This window comes from Podarcis cretensis (assembly GCF_951804945.1).
Source record: "Podarcis cretensis genome assembly, chromosome: 10".
Lineage (NCBI taxonomy): Eukaryota > Metazoa > Chordata > Lepidosauria > Squamata > Lacertidae > Podarcis > Podarcis cretensis.
Window position 1 is genome coordinate 3,010,451 of NC_137179.1, and position 22,485 is coordinate 3,032,935.

The 22,485-nt window shown below is 44.8% G+C and overlaps 1 protein-coding gene across 2 annotated transcripts; it reads right to left on the reverse strand.

Moving 5' to 3' along the window:
• Window positions 1–727: 727 nt before the first annotated feature.
• On the reverse strand, window positions 728–7,782 carry LOC307225443 (C-type lectin BpLec-like). Of its 2 annotated transcripts, none has more exons than XM_079993256.1 (6): window positions 7,721–7,782; window positions 6,360–6,451; window positions 5,658–5,770; window positions 4,239–4,370; window positions 1,104–1,230; window positions 728–971 (listed from the first exon to the last, which is right to left on the reverse strand). In XM_079993256.1, the coding sequence occupies exons 2-6, from the start codon at window positions 6,430–6,432 to the stop codon at window positions 874–876; spliced, it is 543 nt and encodes a 180-aa protein (XP_079849382.1). In that variant the 5' UTR covers window positions 6,433–6,451; window positions 7,721–7,782; the 3' UTR covers window positions 728–873. The 2 variants fall into 2 exon arrangements, with proteins under 2 accessions (XP_079849382.1, XP_079849383.1); XM_079993257.1 differs by having other exon boundaries at window positions 5,658–5,767; window positions 7,721–7,781.
• Between the last annotated feature and the right edge of the window lie 14,703 nt (window positions 7,783–22,485).

Genomic DNA, 22,485 nt, shown 5'->3' on the forward strand with positions numbered 1-22,485 from the left:
GTGCCTGCACTGCAGCTTCCTGATGATGAAATTCTGCAGTTTTAAACACCCCAGTTTGTTGGGAGTCATTCTGCAAAGAAACAGAAAAGATGATTATAACTTTAAGAACCTTTTCTGTGAGTTCTGGATGTGGTTTTCTAGGCTGATTAGACACAGCTGGTGATGTGTATAAAAGAAGAGAAGTTGCAGTTTGAATTTTGCCTGCAGAGAGAGAACACCCACATGCTTTGTGTTTGTTGTTTTTGTATAGCTGTAATAAAACCTTTGTTTGAGTGTCTCGTGGTCTCATGGTTCTGTCATCTGCCACCAGAAGAAAAAAAAAACCCTCTAACAAATCATTCCATGGTTTGTTTTTTCCAGCAAAAGGCAGGAGGAGGGGGATGGCACTGCAATCCTCTGCTCACATCTGGACAGCTGCCACCCTAAGAAGCAGTGATCCAGTTTAAAGATTCAAAGCAGGAGGGATGTGGGTTTGGGGGAGGGCAGGACAGAAAAGGGGTGAAGATCTTTCCAATGGGATTTTGAAGAAATGAAAAAGCATCGGTCACAAATCCAAGAGAGCCAGTGGTGTTAGAGTGTGGCATAGGTGCCAGAGCACCCACCAAATTCCCCTTGAACGGGCTGGGCACCCACAAATTTCGGTGCCAGAGCCATGCACACTCACTGAATCATTGGAGTGTGCTTTCAAGGTGCGGTGAAAGGACAGGCACAGAGAAACCTGCTTGCTTCAGAGACTTTATTGCTGCCACACTGTGGCAGTCGGAAAGGAGGGGAAAGGAAGAGCTTTTTCTGCCTGGCACAGGAGAGGCCAAACAGCAGAGAAGGAAGCCCACCAGGACAGCAGAGAACAGAGGAGGCCCCCGCCTCTGCTGCTCACTCGCAGCCATTTTCCGCGGCAGACATCTCAGCCTCGTACTTGCAGACATAGCTGTTCTTACGGCTGCAGAGCTCGTCGTTCCATTTCCTGAAACCTAAGCAGTGAGACAGGAATTAGCACCGCACCGCACCCTGTCTCCATTCCGCCAGGGACAGGGAGGAAGAAGGGGAGCGAGGGGATGCCCAGCCCACAGAGTGCAATGCACACCTTTGCCCAAGCTTCTCACCTGTAGTTCGCCACAGCTCCACGCACCACTCGCCAGTCTTGCCATGATTATTGGGCTGCCCGGTGCTCCACTGCGTGTGGTCGGCAATGAGCCCATCACTCCACTGCCAGGATGTGCTTCCAGGAGTCTGGGGGAACACAGAAAATGAGGAAGGGGTGGCCCTTGTGCCTCGAGGGGTGGGTGGAAGGGGGAGGACATGGGCTCCCATAGGCTCATAAGAGCAAAGTTCATTCAGGGCACCTTCCCCCAAAGCACCCAGTAATGGTTGGTAGTGGACCACCCTGCCACAGGCATCAGGCTCGATCTGGAGAGGGCTCCCAACTAAGTGAGAGGCAGCCTGGTGTAGTGGTTAGAGCATCAGACTAGGAGCTAAGGAGGACCAAGGAGCTCATTGGCTGTGGCCTTGGGAGCTGGTCCCTGCCTTCTCTCAGCCTGAGAAGACTCGATACAACCTCACAGGGTTGTTTTGGAGATTAAGTGAAGAAAGGGAGAACTACAGGTGTGCCTTGAGCTTCTTGGAGAAAAGGGTAGAATAGAAATGCAATAACTAAGTAAAAATAGCACTTGCCTGGCATACAGAAGGGCTCAGGGCAGAGTCCCCCATGGCATCCCTAATTAAAAGTGTCACAGCCTCCGATCAACACACTTGGACCCTTGGCTAGATGGGCAACACGAGAAAGCAGCTTCCCATGCTGCCAATGACAAACTCTTGCTTTTGGCTAACAAATAGGAACTCACAGAATTGGAGCGTTGGAAGGGGACACCAGGGGCCATCCAATCCCCTGCAATGCGGAGGAACCACACCTAAATAGTTCCTCTGTTTAAAGACTTCCAGGGAAAGAGAGTGTGCTGACAGCTCTTTCCTGAATGGAATATGATGCATCCCAGAGGCCCTTCTGGCAGGGAGAAGAACAGAATGAGGGCTGGACAAGGTGACTGTTAGCTGGATTTGTAGCTGATATTAAAGCCAGGCTCTTTGTAGTGCAGCAAGACCGTGCATTGCTTTGGGTATTTCTCAACTTAAATGTTTTGTGGGGTTTTGTGTTTTTCTTTTGTAATATTGGATTTATTCTACTCTTGCCACATTGTCGATTTGTTCTCATTCTTTTGTCATTTGCCAACATGTTCTGTATTTTGTATGTCTGCATTTCCAGGACTCTGCTATTTCGATGTTCTGAGCGTTTGCTATATTTTCCGTAAGCCAATCTAGGCACATATCATAGTAGTGTAAAAGCAGCATGCAAGCAAACTCGGTCAGTCTCTGGTCCTGCCCTCCAGCAATGATGAGGAGGGGGAAGGAGCAGCCTTGAAGCAGAGGAAGAGCAAGACTGGGGCAGCGGGGGGGGGGGGGAGTTCCTCACTCATGCACTGCTTCCTCCTCCCCCATTTAAAACAAAAGGTGTGGGTTTGCACACTAGGGAGAGGGAGTTTGCACAGAGCATAGATTAATGGAAGCAAATAGAAAGGGCTGGGGAGAAGCTAAGAGCCTTTTGGAGCACACCCATGTTGACAATAGTCATCTTTTCACGGTCATTTAACAAATAATAATAGGTGACATGAGCATCTCCTGGACTGATGGGAACAGTCAACTTCTCTCTCTCTCTCTCTCTCTCTCTCTCTCTCTCTCTCTCTCTCAGAAGCATTATTTTAAAGTTCTCAAAATGTGGTCATGGAGAGCAACAAGGAGATCATGGCCTTTAAACCACATGTGATGCACCTTCTTGCCTTCAAAGCATCCTTAACTCCTCTCAGAGCTACAATTCCCAGAAAGGCCTTAACAAACTACAGTGCCCAGAATTCTTTGCAGGAAAGACGGCTCTTTGAATGTGCTTCAGGAGTGTAGAAGGCACGCAGCCAGTCTGCCAGTTTGCTTCCAGGGCAAGCTCAAGGCATTATTATTAGTATATAAAGTCCTCAATCACTTGGGACCCGTTTACCCGTGAGATATCCTTACCCCACACAAGCCCACCTGACTGCTCAGCGGAATGGGCACAACTGCAGGTGCCACGTAACGCCCATTCCACATTTTCAAGAACTCAAATCTTTTTGTGTGGCAACGCCTTCTCCTCTGGAACTCCCTGCCTCTTGAGATCAAGCAAGCGTGTTCCCTGCACTCTTTTCTACACTCCTGAAGGCTGTTGTGAATTCCAACCTGTGTTAGTGTTTCAGCTTCCTGTATCTTTTAAACTACGGCTGTGAATTTATCTTTCTGAATGAGCAATGGGCATTACCGTATTGGCCTGAATACCGCACTTTCCCCCCCCAAATTCCGACCATGATAAGTGCAGCTTAAATTCACGACCTTACAAAAATTGGCTTTTACGATATCTCTGTAGGATTTTCTTCTACTTTTGCCATTTACAGGTGTGAGTGTCTGCAGAATTTTAAGAGAGCGGCTTATATTTGGGTATTGTCTTTTTTTCTTCCTCCCCCCACCCTTGAATTTTAAAGGTGTGGCTTATTCGCGGGTGCGGCTTATATTCGGGCCAATACGGTATGTAGCAGTGCCAATTCTGCAGAGCAAAACGGCTGAGGGGGTGGCATGTGGGTCCCTGCTTGAGATGTATGGTTTGGGGGCCCAACTCAACCCTGTAATGGCAAGTTACAGGGCCTCGATCCAATATACCTGAAGGAGCATTTCCACCCCCATCATTCTGCCCAGACACTGAGGTCCAGCACCGAGGGCCTTCTGGTGGTTCCGTCACTGCAAGAAGCCAAATTACAGGGAACCAGGCAGAGGGCCTTCTCAGTGGTGGTGCCCAGTGGAACGCCCTCCCACCAGATGTCAAAGAGAAAAACAAGTACAAGACTTTTAGAAGACCTCTGAAGGCAGCCCTGTTTAGGGAAGCTTTTAATGTTTAACAGACTACTGTATTTTAATATTTCGTTGGAAGCCACCCAGAGTGCCTGGGGAAACCCAGCCAGATGGGCAGGGCCTAAATAATAAATTGTTATTGTTATTGTTATTGTTATTGTTATTATGCTGTGTTTTATTGCTACAACCTGCCCTAGGACCTTGGGGTGAAGGGAAGGCAATAAAGAACAAAATGAAATTGTTTGAAGGGGGTAAGCTCTGGGGAGTGGGGATTGCTTAAGATGGGGGTTGGTGGGTGCGCATGGGGTGGGGAGACCAACCTTGGCAATATTGTGGAGCCCGATCCAGACGTCCCCGTCAGGCCGAAACCTGGAGAGGTACCTGCGGAGGCGGCAGCACTCCTTCTTGGTCAGGATGGAAGCCAGGTGAGAGCCTTGTTGCTGGCACTCTTCCTAAGCAGGGGCAGGACAAGAATGCGGTCAGTTCAGAGGCGATTTTATTAGGAATCCTAACAGTGAGCATTCCAAATGAAAGCAAAAGAATCTTTCTTTACGCAGTGACAGCAGCCAGAATTTTAGAAGCCAAATAGTGGAAGAGCGAACTTACACCATCTGGAGAGGAATCGCAAAAATGATGGAGGCAATAAGAAATCAATCAATGGACAAAGTAAAAAAAAAAGACTATTTGTTAAATAAATAGTTAAGCTAAGCAACAAGTTGATTAAAAAGAAAGGAAGATGGAAAGGACGGGAAGTCAAATGTTGATGGAGAAAATCTATTGTTAGGAAATTTGTATATATATTACTTTTTTATGACTTTGAGTTGTGGGTAACAATGAATTCAAGTTTATGTTGTATGGATGCCATTATGAACAATAAAGAAAAGAAAATACAAAATAAAAAAAGAATGGGAATGTTTTAACAATTACTTAACGAAACAAGGTTCCAACAATAAGACTTGGCTGTGTCTTGTATAATCTTGCAGATAGAAAAATATTTTTCTTCATTCCAAGATGAGGAAAAACAATTAAATACAGGGGGGAAATAGGAATGCTCAAACTGAAACCGTAATGAGGTAGAAGAAAGTCAACAATATAATAAATTGAAAAGGGATTCAACCCAAACTGAAGGTTGAAATGTACAAAAAACCACTAATATTGCTTTGAATTATATTAAGTATTACTTTACAATAGATAAATATTTTTATTGTTTCAATTGTCATTTTGACACAGCTGTTTTTTTCTTTTCTTCTTCTTTGTTTTTTTCCCCCTTAGATACTGTATTGTATAACTATAATACTATATATATCTTAGATTTGTAAATAATTTCATTATATATAAGTCAAGATCTACATCAATCTAAGAATAACCATTGTAAGATTCTAGATTCAGGTAGGTAGCCGTGTTGGTCTGACGCAGTTGAAATAAATCAGAAGTATCTGAAGAAGTATCTGCATGCACACGAAAGCTTATACCCTGAACAAACTCAGTTGGTCTCCAAGGTGCTACTGGACAATTTTGTGATTATTATTTTTTTGACATTATAATATTGTTTTATCTCCACCCTCCCTTTTCTTTTTATGTATGCATTTTTCTGTTTGCTTTTCAATGTATATTTTTGTAAATAAATAAATAAATAAATAAATAAATAAAGCCGTCAGTTCAAGAGCGTCTCTTTGGAAAATCAGCCTTGCCGGGTGTTGGGTCTGGTGTGAATGATCCATGCACGACTCGGGACTCACCTCAGCCTCTTTCCAACACTTCCGGTCAGAGAAGTATCCATAACAGCTGCCCTCGTAGAAGAGCCAGTCCGTTGGGCAAGGAGAAGAGGGGCCCTCTATCGAGTCTTCAGCTGCTTTTGAAAGAGGGTTGGGTGAAGACCAGAGAGAGAGAGAGATACAGGATCCTGGGATTCTCTAGCTGTGGTTACTGCTCTGCTGGGGGTTAGACTAGATGGCCTTTGGGAATCCCTTCCAACTCTACATTTCTGTGACTAGATGGGCCATTGGCCTGGCAGGCTTCCTGATCTCTTAAGACTTTGTGCAAAGATCAGCACAGCCATCAGGCGTCACCAGCAAAAATTAATCTCCATCTCCTGTGAGAAGAATATTCCCCACATAGACAATAGCAGGGTAAACACAGAAGAAACGAACAAAGATAGCCAGTTTACTTACTTCAAGCTCTTTCAATTCCCCATTAAGCCAAGTCAACAAAATGAGGAACCGGCAGGAAACAGGCAGTGCTCTGTAATGGTTGCCCATGAAGCTGACTGGGGGCTCACTGCATTTCTAGGCCCCGATCCAAGGCTTCAAGGTCCGTTTCTCAGGGGTTTTTGATTTTTTTTGTCCCACATGCCCCTCTGAATGCCAGTCTGGTCCTTCCCTTTGGCCCTTTGCCCACTGATTCTCCAAGGCACAGAGGAGCGAGGAGGGACCCCGACTCACCTGCTGCAGAGGGGCTGCCAGCCCAATGGCCAAGGAAGCTCAGAGCAATGATGATGTAAGCCGCGGTCCCCATGGCCTGGATTCTTCCTTGCCTGGAGGGAGATGGAGGGAGGGAGGAAGCACAGCAGAGAAAGGCAAGGATGTCCTGCAAGCCCCAAGGCTGGGCAGCCAGGCTGGCTACTCCAGAAGGCTTTGGGTACCAGCTAGCAGGTCTCAGAGGAAAGTTGCTCCACCCTCAAACTCCTGGGAAATTGTTAGCAATGATGACAAGGGTTGTCACAAGGAAGATGGTGCAAGCTTGTTTTCTGCAGCTCCAGAGGGGAAGACTCGAACCCATGGCTTCCAATTAAAGGGTAAAAGGTAAGGGACCCCTGACCATTAGGTCCAGTCATGACAGACTCTGGGGTTGCGGCACTCATCTCGCTTTACTGGCCAAGGATCCGGAGTACAGCTTCCGGGTCATGGGGCCAGCATAACTAAACCGCTTCTGGCGAACCAGAGCAGCACACGGAAACGCCGTTTACCTTCCTGCCGGAGCGGTACCTATTTATCTACTTGCACTTTGTGCTTTCAGACTGCTAGGTTGGCAGAAGCAGGGACTGAGCAATAGGGGGTCAGCCCGTCATGGGAATTCGAACCACTGGCCTTCTGATCAGCAAGTCCTAGGCTCTGTGGTTTAACCCACAGCGCCACCCGCGTTCCTTTTGGCTTCCAATTACAAGACAGGAAAATCCAATTAGCCACCAGGAAGAACATTCTGACAGCAAGAGCTGTTCCACAGTGGAATGGTCTCGACTCGGGAGTTTGGGGACTTTCCTTCCTTGGATGCATTTAAGCTAACAGATGGCAGCTAATGGATTGAGGTTGAATCCTGACAAGACAGAAGTACTGTTCTTGGGGGACAGGGGGTGGGTGGGGGTGGGGGACTCCCTGGTCCTGAATGGGACAACTGTGTCCCTGAAGGACCAGGTGCACAGCCTGGGCATCATTTTGGACTCACAGCTGTCCATGGAGTCACAGGTCAATTCTGTGTCCAGGGCGGCTGTCTACCAGCTCCATCTGGTACGCAGGCTGAGACCCTCCCTGCCCGCAGACTGTCTTGCCAGAGTGGGCGGGGTATAAGTTGTTATTGTTATTGTTGTTGTTGTTATTTATTAAAGCAGATGTTGGGTGGCCATCTGTCATGGATGCTTTGGTTTCCTGCATTACAGGGGGTAGACTAGAGGACCCTCGGGGTCACCTCCCAACTCTACAGCTCTTCACTTCTAAGGGAATGCCTACATAAAATCAAAGAAACCCTCAGCTCCAGCCCTCGTGAAACTAGACAAAGGACAGGGGCCTTTTTCTCACCAGTCACTCACCTCTGTGTTTAAAACGCTCCCTTTTTGCGCTGGTCCCCGGGTGCAGAGTGAGGCCGAGGTGCCAAGCGGTTGCTATATACCCTTACAAGAGGGAGGGGCTGGGAGACTTAACCTGGGCCTGGCATGTCTCAAAACCTCTTGCAAACAAAGTCTCAGGAGGATCCTGTCCCTCCAACCAATTTGTGACAACTTGGGCAGGCGCCCAGTGGAGGAGGGGGGCCAGGCAGCAGCAGCAGAAGTTCTATTGAAGTTCTTTCTATATGAAAGATCAGCTAGGGGAGGATTTGAACTCCTGACACAAAAGAAAAGGTACGCAATGAAGTTATTATGGCAGCAATTGATAGAGGCCTCCAATTCCAGTAATCCATCATTATTCTGGAGAAGTGTTGCTGTACAGCCGGATAGGGGCCTATCACATCTATCCTGCTGCATATCAGTGAAAGCCTGGGAAACACACTTTCATAATCTTTACGAGGAATCTAGCGATGAGTCCTATGCATTAGACATACCGGAAGATCAGATTCAGCCATGGCCAGCAGTCTCAACAACAGAGACTCATTTGCTGATTGACCAACTAAAGAACGGGAGAGCTCCCGGAATTGATTGTATACCAGCGGAAGTTTTAAAAACCAATGCGACCTGGTGGGCCCCCGTGCTAGCCTCTCTGTTTACATATATAGATAGAACTGCACAGATTCTGTAGCACCCTGCTTGTGGTTAACGCTTAGCTGGAATGAAATATTCAACGCAGCAATAGAGAAATTAAAATAGTAATTTATTTGTCAGACAAATAAATATGAGGCACAGTGGTATATGGTTACCAAGCTCTGGCCTGGCCTCTTGCCATTCTGGCCAGCACTTATATTTCCTTAATCCAGCCCCCTTGCTCCTCCTGTGGCTGCCTCTGTCCAATCAGCCTGGTTGAAATTCCTATTGGCTGTTTGCTAGAGCCAATCACAAAAGATACACCCATTTCCTTCTTGCCCTTTTATGGAAATCAAAAAGCTATATATTCTTCTATCTATAAATGACAAATAAGTAGTAATATATCTTACATGTGTCTCAACAAGGAATCTTAATTACCAGCTCACCTCTTGCCCTCCTTGCCCTATTGCCTTCCAAAACAGATAATTAATCTTGAATTTTTATCTTATGCATGTCAAGGATTGAGTTCACATCAACATTGAGAGATCTCCTTCATTTGAAGGTTTCTAAACAAAAGGCCTGACAACCATATATCAGGAGTGCTCGATGGCGTCTCCTGTCTGACAAGGGGGGCTGATGCCTGATGGCCCCTGTGATCTCTTCCAACTATATGAAATAAGAATCTAGCATTTCTTAAATCCTTTGCATAATTATATTTAAACTAATATATTTAATACATAAATAACCTTTTAAAAGGAAAAGAAATCTTAAAAGGATCTTAGTTTAAGAAACAAACAGCTTTTGAAAAGTCTTCCCAGAAAATGTTCTGTTTCTGCCAGCTAGATGCTTTTTCACTGCTCTTGACCTTCTTAACCTTAGGAAGAAGATATGGCTCATTTTACTATTTATCCACCCTTAATTTGTAGGGTCAGTGTAACCTTGGCTGTCAGCCTGTAATTCCGTTTTTACGACCTTTGAGAATTGTTTTCTGCTATAAATCAGGGGGGCCCCTTGTCTAGGAGTAAAAATATCTTGCCAAGGTTTTTAGGCATGGTCTTCTGCCTGGCATAAAATATTTGAAAATCATTAAGCTTTTTAAGATACAGGCCCTGATTAAACATATAAGCTTTAATAAAAATGCAGGCTTATGATTAGATGCCTCATTCCCCCCTTTCAAGCTCAAGGACCTTCATCCCAAGTGTCCTTGATAGCTTGACCTTCATCATATTCCTGAGGTAAAGCTCTGTATAGGGCCATGATATGAGGTAGAGTTTCATTTGAAATCATCTTGCTAATTGTACTTCTAAAACATGAAATGATACATGGCACCATACATAAAACCATTATTACTACTGTCAAGAAAAACAAGCAAGACAATAGTATCCCTTTGAGTCCTGCGACATTAGGTAACCAATTGGTGAGCCATCCCATATCCCATCCTTCCCATGTTTGTACTGGGACATGTGCTATATTCTCCATCTTTGTGGCCAACACACGGATTGCCTCACCATTATCAGAAATGTTGAAGCAACAGGCATTCCCTGTCAAGTTCAAGACTCCACATAGGCCTCCCTGCCTGGCAAGTACATAATCCATTCCCATTTTCAGCTGCAAAATGGCGGCTCTACTTTCATCCAACTGTTGTGCAATAAGTCTCAAACTCTGGGCCGTTGCATTGGTTACAAGTTCCACTACTGCTTGCAATCGAATTATTCTGTTTAGATTATAAATAGGATCCCGTGCCCCTTGTATGAGCTCACCAGGATTCCATGAGGCAGGATCATAATAGGCTATAATGCGCTCTGGTGGCCAATCATCAGTACCGCTCCAACTTTGGGTACTTCCTCCTGCTATATGAGAAATGTCAGCGTTTCTTCGTGTACGCTTGGCCGAACTAGTGGGCATAATCCACATTGGTGGTAATACCCATCCCAAGAAACAAGTCCCACTCCATTTGGAAGGGAGTTTCTTGTATGCCCATTCTCCACATATCCACCACAACCATCGGGTCTGAGGTTTTTGGTACGTGGAGTGCAGAAGGCGAAATATCAAAAGGGGTAGAGAGTTCACAGTGCAGTATGTTAGATTGCCTTCTTCTGTCACAGTTATGTTCCATACCATTTTCCATGCATGAATAAAAGGAGGTGCACAGGGCAAGGTATTCCGAGTTCGATACGTAGTACCGTTTGCCCAGGTTTGACTATTCTTAATATAATCCCAAGTATAGTGGCAATGAGAAGAGCCTATCATGGTAGGATCAGCTGCATCTGATGATTTATGCACACAGAATTCCCCTTGCACAGGTATAACTCGTATTGGTTTAGTTGAGTTCCATCCGGGGAAATTCTGTACTTCTGTTTGGTGTGGCATTTCGCTTACCATACCAATGGCATTTAATGGTATCGGTAATAAGGGCATACCTCCCTCTGAATCATCTGGCCCAAGAGAGCAAACAAGGCAATTAGTCCTATTTGCAACATTGGCTACCATCTCAGCTAAGCCTACCCACATATTGTGGTCATGGCGGAATCCATATTTAGCAAATTTGGTCAGATTCAAGGACCCTTCCCCTTCCCAAGGGATCAGGATTAATAATAAAATCATGTTGATGTCTAGTATATGCATTCCTTCCACAAAAAATTACCTTATTGTGACAGCAAATAAATATTAGCCCCAATATAATTCCCCCAGTGACAAAAATGGGGAACCACCAAGACCAAAACATATATCCCGAGGATCCCCAATGAGTAATATCCCTTATAATTGTTCCACAAGGGGGCAGTCAATCAATTGTATAAGAGAATCTTCCCATTCACAGTCACTGGTTCAGACGCTCCTCAAGCTTCAGGCGTGCGCAGGTCAGCCAGCTTCCAGGTTGTGGCTGCAGCAGGCCGGTCGTCTAATGTTGCCCGTGACCTAGCCCGTTCCCGGTAGGGCTAGATACAGGGGTTTTTGGAGAGAGTCAGTTTTAAAGGATTAGAGGGGTCACCTTTGCACGTCCAACTGCCTTCAGACTTCTTCAAACGAGAGTGATGAATCCAGGGGGTCACCTCAGCTACCTTCACCGCTGTTGGAGTAGAGAGCAAGACGGTGTAAGGTCCACGCCACTTAGGTGCAAGTGGATCGCGTTTCCACTCTTTCACCCATACGCTATCGCCAGCCTGGAACTGATGAATCGGCTCGGCAATGCTGCACGGCGTGTGCTCGAGGGCCCACCTGTTAAGAGAAACAAAAACACGGGAGAGAGATTGCACTTGTTCCTGTGTCACATGGTCTCCTATTTGTTTAAGGTCAGCTGGAATATCCTGAACAAAGGAGGGTGGCCTCCCATACAGGAGCTCAAAAGGTGACAACTTAAGTCTTTTTGTGGGTGCACACCGAACACGAAACAGTGTTATGGGTAACACATCTACCCATCCCAATCCCGTTTCCTGGGTTAATTTTGCCAATTGGGTTTTCAGAGTCCGATTCATTCTTTCAGTTTTCCCTGAACTCTGAGGCCTATATGCTGCATGCAGTCTCCATTTCACTTGTAGGACTCGACATACTTCTTGTACTACTTGATCAATGAATGCTGGCCCATTATCACTTCCAATGCATCTAGGTAATCCAAACCTCGGGATCAATTCAGTGAGGAGTCTCTTAGTTACCTCTCGTGCCTTTTCAGTTCGGGTGGGAAAAGCTTCAACCCATCCGGTAAAAGTATCTACAAACACAAGGAGATACTTGAATCCCTTAGAAGGGACCAACTCTGTGAAGTCCACAATTAGGCTTTCCATGGGGACGTATCCCACATGCTGAATTCCAGGAGGTTGTACCGGTCCCTGCCTGGGATTGTTTTTAGCACAAAGAACACATTTCTGTGAAATGCAAGTTGCTAATTGTGATAGATTAATAATATACAACTTCCGACTGAGACTCTCTCTGGTTGCAGTACCGCCAAGGTGAGTAGATTCATGATAATTTCTTACAATTGTGCCTGCTAGATGATGAGGTACATAAATCCTATTATCCGGCAGGATCATCCAACCGTCCTTCACAACCGCTCCTTCCTGTTCAGCCCACTTCCTCTCTTCTGGGGTATAGTGAGGTTTAACTTCTTCTGGAACTACCTCTGGTATGAGGGCTGCTATAAATCCTCCCACAGGCTTTTGGGCTGCCTCTCGGGCTGCTTTGTCAGCAGCATGATTTCCTCTGGTTATTGGATCCCTTCCTCGTCCATGACCTTTGCAGTGCATTACAGCAATCTGTTCTGGAGCCCATACTGCTTCCAACAGGATTTCTACTTCAGGTCCATATTTCAAGGCCTTCCCGTGGGCTCCGATTAGACCTCTTTCTTTCCATAGAGCTCCATGTGCATGCAGGGTTAAGAAGGCATATTTAGAATCAGTATAGATGTTTGCCTTACATCCAGCTGCCAATTGCAGAGCTCTAGTTAAACCTATAAGTTCAGCTTTTTGTGCTGAGGTGCCAGCAGGCAAAGCTTCAGCTTCCACAACTTCCTCATTAGTGACCACAGCATATCCTGCTCGTCTGGCACCTTCATGCAGGTAACTGCTACCATCAGTATAATATACAACATCTGGATTTTTCAATGGCTCATCTTTCAGATCGGGTCTACTGGAATAAACTTCATCCATTATTTGGAGACAATCATGTGATTCTTCATCATCTACCTCTGGTAGGGGCAGCAAAGTCGCTGGATTGAGCATATTCACTACTCGTAGATGAATTCTGGGATTTTCACACAATAGGCCTTGGTATCTAGCCATCCTTGGGTTCGTTAGCCAATAACTACCCTTATATTCCATGAGTGTCAGAACAGCATGAGGTACATTCACATACATCGTCTGGCCAAAGGTAAATTTATCAGCTTCTTTGACAAGGCTTGCAGTGGCCGCTACTGCCCTTAGGCATGGAGGCCATCCTTTTGCTACTGAGTCCAATTGTTTAGACAAATAAGCTACTGGACGGTTCCAACTTCCTAATCTCTGGGTCAGGACTGCCGCTGCAATCCCATTCTGTTCATGTACATACAGCTGAAAGGGTTTTTCCGAATTAGGCAATCCAAGGGCTGGGGCCTCCATAAGTCGTTGTTTGATAACTAAAAAGGCTTGTTTCTGCTCAGGTCCCCATACAAATGGGTCCTTTTCTGCACCTCGAGTGCTTTCATGTAAGGGCTTGGCCAGACTGCTGAAATCAGGTATCCATAGTCTACAAAACCCTGCTGTTCCCAGGAATCCTCTAAGTTGTTTTCTTGTGGTAGGTTCCTTGATAAGGCAAATAGCTTCTTTCCTCTCTGGTCTCAATGCTCGTTGTTGGTGTGAGATGTCAAAGCCCAAATATTTGACCTTTTCTAAACATAACTGTGCCTTTTTCTGGGAAACTCGGTAGCCAGCTTCCCAGAGCAAGTGGAGCAGTTCCTCTGTCCCTTCTTTACAGGTATCAAAATCCTTTGCCGCTAGTATAAGATCATCCACATATTGCAGAACCACCTTTTCTCCCGGTATTGAGGGGTAACTTGTTAGATCCTTCGCCAAGGCAGTGCCAAATAAAGTTGGGGAATTTTTGAATCCCTGGGGCAATCTTGTCCAGGTTAGCTGGCCTTTTGTTCCTGTCAAAGGGTCTTCCCACTGGAAGGCAAATATAGGTTGGCTCTGTGGTGCCAGCCGGCAACAGAAGAATGCATCTTTCAAGTCCAATACAGTAAAAAATGTTGCTTCTGGTGGGATCAAACTCAGCAAGGTATATGGGTTTGGTACATTTGGGTGCAAGGTCTCGATAGCCTGGTTTACGAGCCTCAAGTCCTGTACTGGCCTGTATTCATCTGTCCCAGGTTTTCGAACAGGCAAAAGGGGTGTGTTCCATTCTGATTGGCAGGGCTTAAGCAGACCATATTTTAATAGGCGGTCCAAATGTTTCTGGATGCCCTCTGCTGCTCGCCGGGTTAAGGGATATTGCTTTACAGATACAGGGGTAGCCATAGGTTTTAGGGTTACTACAATTGGAGCTATATTCTTAGCCATTCCTGGTGGGCTATTTTCGGCCCATACTCCTGGTGGCACCTGTAGAGTTCGGAGGAGCTTGTTTAATTCTGTATCTAATGTGGGTTGGACTTGCAAGGCTGACATTAGGCGCCATGATTGTTCCTTAGGTACTGAGAGGGTAATTATTCCTGCTGCTTTTGATGGCAGTTTCATTTCTGGACCTCGAGGAGTGAAGGTGATTTGGGCCTGCAATTTGGACAGCATATCTCTGCCTAAGAGAGGTATTGGACACTCAGGTATATACAAAAACTGATGGGTTAAACGATGTCCCCCAATCTGGCATTCCAAAGGTTGGAGGAAAGATCTCTTAGCTGACTGTCCAGTGGCACTTTTAATGACTACACTTTTGGATGCCTTTTTCTGCAATAGTTCTGGGAGTACTGAGTATTCAGCCCCAGTATCAATCATAAAGTCTATTAAATGGCTCCCTAATTGAATCGTGACCGTGGGCTCCTGGAAGCCTAACTTTATGGAGTCCGGTCGTTCCTAGTCTTGGGTAAAATCCTCTTCTGCCAGTCCAATGAAATTGTCTCTACTCCGTCCTTGTCCAGGTCTCTGATATCTTCCATCTCGGATCATTCCCCGTCCCCGTCCCTGGTTTCTTGGGCTGGAGCCTGGGCCTGGGCCTGGACCTGGACCTGGGCGTACTTCTTCCAACCTCAAGGGTTCAGGACACTCCCGCTTCCAGTGACCCTCCTTCTTGCAATTTGCACATTGATTCCTTCCCAGTGGTGGATTCTTTCCCCGTCCTCTCCCTCCATTTAAGGGGCGGTAATCTTGCTTCACTGCTGTGGCTAGCATTACCATCTTTTCCTTCTGCCACTTCTTCTTCTCTTGTTTCTCAGCCTCATCCCTATTCCGATAAACTCGGCGTGCAATGGCCATAATTTGGCTCATCAGCATCCCTTCCCATCCTTCTGATTTCTGAATTTTCTTACGAATGTCAGAAGCGCACTGGGCCACAAATGTAGCAGTAATCATTCTGCTGTTTTCAGGGGCTTCAGGGTCAAAAGGAGTCCATATACGATAGGCTTCCTGCAGCCTCTCTAAAAAGTCTCCCGGACTCTCATTTGGTTTCTGTTCTACTTCTGAGACTTTAGACATATTAGTGGGCTTCTGGCATGCCCTGCGGATACCTTGCACAAGTGTCTGGCGGTAGGTGGTAAGTCTGGCCAGGTGAATTGCATTGTTTGGATCCCAGTTAGGATCTTCCAAGGGAAAGTTGTCCTGAAGATGACGATCAATATTAAAAATATTTCCCACTCTGGCCTGCTCACGCAAATATATCTGTGCCTTTTCAATTATGTCTCTCCTTTCCTCAGTGGTGAAAAGAGTATTTAGGAGCTGGCGACAATCTGTCCAAGTAGGACTATGAGTATTTACTATTGAAGTCACCAAGTCCATCATAGCCTGAGGTTTTTCTGCGAAAGATGGGGTGTGTGTTTTCCAATTCATCAGATCCGTAGTCGTGAATGGAATATATTGCAGGGTCGAAGTTCGAGGTGGCCGTGGTCCGGGTTGCCCGTTAACCAGCACAGGCTCCTCAAGTGCATCAAATACTCTTCTAAGAGGGGCTACTACGTGACCTTTTTCTTCACTTTGCTCTAGGGGCCTCAAATCATAGGGGATGGTATTTGTCCCAAGGCGTTCTTTTAGCAGCTTTATACGCCTGGCTGTATTGCTTGCTGACCGATCAAGGTCTCCCTGTAACTTCTGTAATATTTCTCTAGGACTTGGATGTACAGGGGTTTGGGGTAGGCAATCAGTTGTTCCACTAAAGGAGACTGTAGATGGAGGTCTATTAGGAGTCACAGGTGGAATAACCACTTCTGCTTGGGCTTTATTATAGGACTCCAATGCCTCCTGAAGATATTTATCATAATCTATCAAGGAATCAAGCTCTGTGACTCCACCCCCATTATTCATTCCAGTTTCTTGCCTTGGAGTTACAACTGGTGGAGTGTTTGGATTAGGCTCCCTTCGATGTGGAGCATAGGGTGGAGGTGGAAGCACCTCTTCCTCTGGTCCCTCAAAAATGGGTTTGAGTTTATTTGGCAAGATTCCTTTCCTAGCTTCGGCTTTTACAGCCAATAATTTGCATCGTTTGACTTTGCATTCCCTTATCCATGGAGGATTTTTATTTAATGTGCTCAGCCAAGAATCTATATATGAAAATTGTTCTGGGCACCCTCCAGTTTCTTTGGTGATATCAGACCAAAGTTTGCTTACTAAATTTATATCAAAGGTTCCCTGAGATGGCCATCCAGTATTGTATTTCGGCCATTCTAATTCACATAACGTTCTCAAGCGCTCTGGCGTCATTTTGACTCCATATGCCCCTGAGAAGGCTTTCTTAAAATTATTTAACATACATTCAAGAGGTGTATTTCCCCCCTTTGAACCCCCAACTCCCATTGTATGGCCCTGTGAAGTATCCACTCAGTCACACATACACACGCTTTGTGAGATTCCTTGCCCAGATGGAGTCGCCTCACTGGGAACCGAAGTACTACTCACTCCACACTCAGGTCAGCTACAAATTGCTCTGTACTTTCTCACACATACAATGCGCTGGATACTTCACCACACTCTACCTCCCAACCTTTCCCTACACCAGATCACCATCTGATGTACCCAGCCACCTAGCGTACTCAGTTCCCCCTTACTGAGACGCAGAAGTTTGATCAAGACTTCTCTTCCTCCCAATTAATTGGAGGGCCAAAACCCCTTTGTGCACTTACCCTTGGCTGGTTCCCCCCGGTCCGTCGCCGCCAGTGAGCAGGGTATCAGACAGACGAGTCTTCTGCGTTCCCCTGGAAAAATTTCCCAGTGCGCGCTGGATAAGCAGTTTAGAGGTCCTCTCTCTTGTACCCTGCCCAGTAGGGCGAAGGGGCTGCGTTCCAGCAGACCACTTATCCGAGTCACAGAGGCACCATAAAATGTAGCACCCTGCTTGTGGTTAACGCTTAGCTGGAATGAAATATTCAACGCAGCAATAGAGAAATTAAAATAGTAATTTATTTGTCAGACAAATAAATATGAGGCACAGTGGTATATGGTTACCAAGCTCTGGCCTGGCCTCTTGCCATTCTGGCCAGCACTTATATTTCCTTAATCCAGCCCCCTTGCTCCTCCTGTGGCTGCCTCTGTCCAATCAGCCTGGTTGAAATTCCTATTGGCTGTTTGCTAGAGCCAATCACAAAAGATACACCCATTTCCTTCTTGCCCTTTTATGGAAATCAAAAAGCTATATATTCTTCTATCTATAAATGACAAATAAGTAGTAATATATCTTACATGTGTCTCAACAAGGAATCTTAATTACCAGCTCACCTCTTGCCCTCCTTGCCCTATTGCCTTCCAAAACAGATAATTAATCTTGAATTTTTATCTTATGCATGTCAAGGATTGAGTTCACATCAACATTGAGAGATCTCCTTCATTTGAAGGTTTCTAAACAAAAGGCCTGACAACCATATATCAGGAGTGCTCGATGGCGTCTCCTGTCTGGCAAGGGGGGCTGATGCCTGATGGCCCCTGTGATCTCTTCCAACTATATGAAATAAGAATCTAGCATTTCTTAAATCCTTTGCATAATTATATTTAAACTAATATATTTAATACATAAATAACCTTTTAAAAGGAAAAGAAATCTTAAAAGGATCTTAGTTTAAGAAACAAACAGCTTTTGAAAAGTCTTCCCAGAAAATGTTCTGTTTCTGCCAGCTAGATGCTTTTTCACTGCTCTTGACCTTCTTAACCTTAGGAAGAAGATATGGCTCATTTTACTATTTATCCACCCTTAATTTGTAGGGTCAGTGTAACCTTGGCTGTCAGCCTGTAATTCCGTTTTTACGACCTTTGAGAATTGTTTTCTGCTATAAATCAGGGGGGCCCCTTGTCTAGGAGTAAAAATATCTTGCCAAGGTTTTTAGGCATGGTCTTCTGCCTGGCATAAAATATTTGAAAATCATTAAGCTTTTTAAGATACAGGCCCTGATTAAACATATAAGCTTTAATAAAAATGCAGGCTTATGATTAGATGCCTCAATTCCACATGACTGGGGGACTTCCATCATTATCTCCATTTACAAAAAAGGCTTGAGGGATGATCCCTCCAACTACAGACCTATAAGCCTCCTGAATATAATAAGTAAATTATACGCTAAACACCTCAGTGAGAAACTGTGTGAATGGATAGAAAGAGCGAAGATTCTTGATGATGCACAGGCAGGATTTAGACAGGGGAGATCCACAATGGATCATTGCCTGATCTTACAGCATCTAGCTGAGAAATACACGTCGCAACACAATCAACACCTATTCAACACCTATTCGCAGCATTTATAGATTTTAAAGCAGCCTTTGACTCCATCTCAAGAACCCGACTCTGGGACAAACTCAACAAAACATCCATAGACCGACGTCTGCTGCTACTAATATTTAAACTGTACAACAACACACAACTTCGTATAAGATGTAGTCAAGAAGGTCAACTCTCTAATTTCATTAGAACAACAAAGGGAGTTAAACAAGGATGCATTTTGGCCCCCTTTTTGTTCAACATCTATATAAACTCCCTAATAGACCACCTACATGGAGCGGATACACATGCCCCAAAATTAGCAGACAAAAAGCTGCCTATCCTACTCTATGCAGACGATGCGGTTATACTATCCCAGACTCAGAAGGGCCTCAAAAGAGCCCTTAACAGCTTATCCCAATATTGTAGAGAAGAGAAACTAGCAGTGAACTACCCAAAAACAAAAATCATGGTTTTCTCTAATAAAATAAAAATATATAGATGGAATTTAGACAATCAGGAGATTGAACAAGTGACATGCTTTAAATACCTAGGAGTTATATTCCAAGCATCAAGGAAGAAGACTGCCCACATAAATTACAGCTCCTCTACAGCACAAAAAAGTACAACAGCAATTCTAAGATACCACCGTACAACGGGAGAAAATTTCATTCCTGCTGCAATTAAACCACTCGTTTCCCTCTCTAATCTAGACCCATACGAAAAGATACAATCAGGCTTCCTTAGATCACTCCTGCAAACACCCAAATGCGTCCCAAACACCGCCCTACGACTGAAAGCGGGCTTATACAGCATTAAAACCAAAGTATGGATAAGAACCTTATGCACTTGGCTAAGACTTAACAACTCGCCGATTGGACTACTTTCCCTGATGCTTCTTGACAAATTCCAATCTAGTTGGAGGAAGGGCACTCTCAGAAAACTGGCCACATACGGTCTCTCCCCAGAGTATTTATTAAGTTTAGAAAGGGGAAGGGCCAAGAACATAATCAAAGAAAGACTCAGGGACATTGAAGCCCAAAATGACTTTAATCAACTTCCGATAACCTATAAACACCTGTACAATTCCCAAAGACCCCATCTAGCAAACTATCTCAAAGTTCTAGACAATGCAAAACACCAATGGGCATTTTCCAGGGCCCGCTTTAACGCTCTCCCTTCAGCTCTTCTAGAGGGAAGATATAACAAAATACTGATCGAACAAAGATTATGTCCCTGTAACAGCAACGAAATCGAAACCATCGGGCATGTCATCTTATACTGCCCTTTATATCGAGACTCAAGAAAGGAGCTGATCGAACCGATCCTGAGGAAAATACCCCGTAGTACAGACGACACCTATATCAGACACCTCCTAGCTGATAAAGAGCCCGAAATCAACAGGCCTGTGGCAAAGTATTGTTACATTGCAACAAGAATAAGACGAGCAATGATGCCAGCAACAGAGTTCAAATTGTAAACACCGAAGGAATGATACCAAACAGTAGCGACATTTGAATTTAATTCTTAAGACCTTAACAGACGAAACCTGGTCATAAATATAAGCACCAATTCTGTGAATTGGTTATATTTCCACTGTTATTTGTAGCACAATACTGCTTATAATGTCGTATTTCTTTTATAAATTGCTTTCTGGTCATTGACCGTATTAAAATGAATAAAGAAGCAGCTTTCAAGCTGAATATATTTTATTCCCACCCAAGTTGGGGTTGTCATCTTTTTTTATCATCATCTTTGGTGAATCACCCTGAGATCTGCGGGTGTAGGACAGTATGCAAATTTAAAAAACAGTATTATTATTTTTTGAAAGAGGGAATGTGTACACACACACACACACACACACACACACACGCTTAATTGAAATAAACAAAAGAAACATTCTTCATCATCCATTAATACAAAAATATAAAACAAATCAACTAAAAGAAATGGGGGGGAATTTTCTAATATAATAAAGAATATCTTCTTACTTTACAGAATTTGTATGCCAAGTAAAGAGGGAATGAAAATATAGATCAAAATGTTTGCAATTTTCTTCTTGTGTCTGCACGTCTATCGATTGTCCACAGATGGAAAACCTTGTCTAAAATTGATGCCACCTTAGGGTGGGGTATCATAATGGAAAATTGCACTGCATGAAAAACTTGCCTGCTGCACCCATTTTTTGAACGGAAAAACAGAGTGAACCTCTATTGTCTTCATTTGGTTGTATTTTATTGGATACATTAAAAAAAGAAAATTTGGCAAAGTTGACATATAAATCATGTGAGAAGGACGATTGTGACTTCAAGAATGGGATTTTTTTACAAACTATCTAAAAAAAAAAACAACCCAAAATGATTTGGACTCCTTGGCAGGTTTTGAATAAGCACCCACAAATTTATTAGTAGAATATATGATAGATAAGGCAATGATATGTACAATTTTTAACATGCAGAGAAAAATATGTGTAAACAAATCAGAGAGGGGAGCTGAGGGAAGTCCTTAGTGGGTGGGAGATGGAGGGATGGGGGGAGAAGGGGGAAAGGTAATTGGTTATTTTGATTGATAATTCGTTTTGCTAAAATTGGGAAAGAAAGAAAGAAAGAAAGAAAAGTGTGTGCTCTCAAGGAGCTGAACCCAAGCCAGAAGCATCACCGAAGCACCATGGGAACTGTAGTTTGCTAAGGGCATGAAGAACTGTGAAGAGACCTCAGTTCCCCTCACAGAGCTTTGATTCTCAGAGTGGTTCTTAACCATTAATCCCTCTTCATGCTGAACCCTGAGAACTGTAGTTCTAGGAGCTGAATAGCCAGTGTGGTGTAATGGTTAAGAGCGGTGGACTCGTAATCTGGTGAACTGGGTTTGCTTCCCTGCTCCTCTACATGCAGCTGTTGGGTGACCTTGGGCCAGTCACACTTCTTTGAAGTCTCTCAGCCCCACTCACCTCACAGAGTGTTTGTTGTGGGGGAAGAAGAGGAAATGAGAATGTTAGCCGCTTTGAGCCTCCTTTGGGAACTGATAAAGCGGGATATCAAGTCCAATAGCTGTCCCCTAACCAGTCTCAGCATCCTTAGCAAACTGTGGTTCCCAGGATTCTTTGGGAGAAGCCAGGACAGTCAAAAGACATGAGGTCCAGCTCCGAGGGCCTTCTGGTGGTTCCCTCACTGTGAGATGTGAGGTTACAGGGAACCAGGGAGAGGGCCTTCTCTGTGGTGGCGCCCGCCCTGTGAAACACCCCCCCTCCATCAGATGTCAATGAGATAAACAACTACCTGACTTTTAGAAGACACCTGTAGGCAGCCCTGTTTAGGGAAGTTTTTAATGACTGATGTTTCAATGTATTATTAATCTTCTGTTGGAAGCCACCCAGAGTGGCCGAGGAAACCCGGCCAGATGGGTGAGGTATAAATAAATTATTATTGAAGATGATTGTGTGGTATAAGAGTGCTTTAAATATATGGCTTGGATGTCACCCTCAAGCTTTCCTGGGCAAAGAAATGACTCTTTGCTTGTTCTTAGTTTGGGATGCAGGTTGTGGAACTCTGGCAAACATTGACCTGGCAGGAGAAGGGGCTTCCTGGGCTGTAAAGGTAAAGGGACCCCTGACCATTAGTGCCAGTCGTCACCAACTCTGGGGTTGCGGCGCTCATCTCGCTTTATTGGCCGAGGGAGCCAGCGTACAGCTTCCAGGTCATGTGGCCAGCATGACTGAGCCGCTTCTGGCGAACCAGAGCAGCACACAGAAATGCCGTTTACCTTCCCGCCGG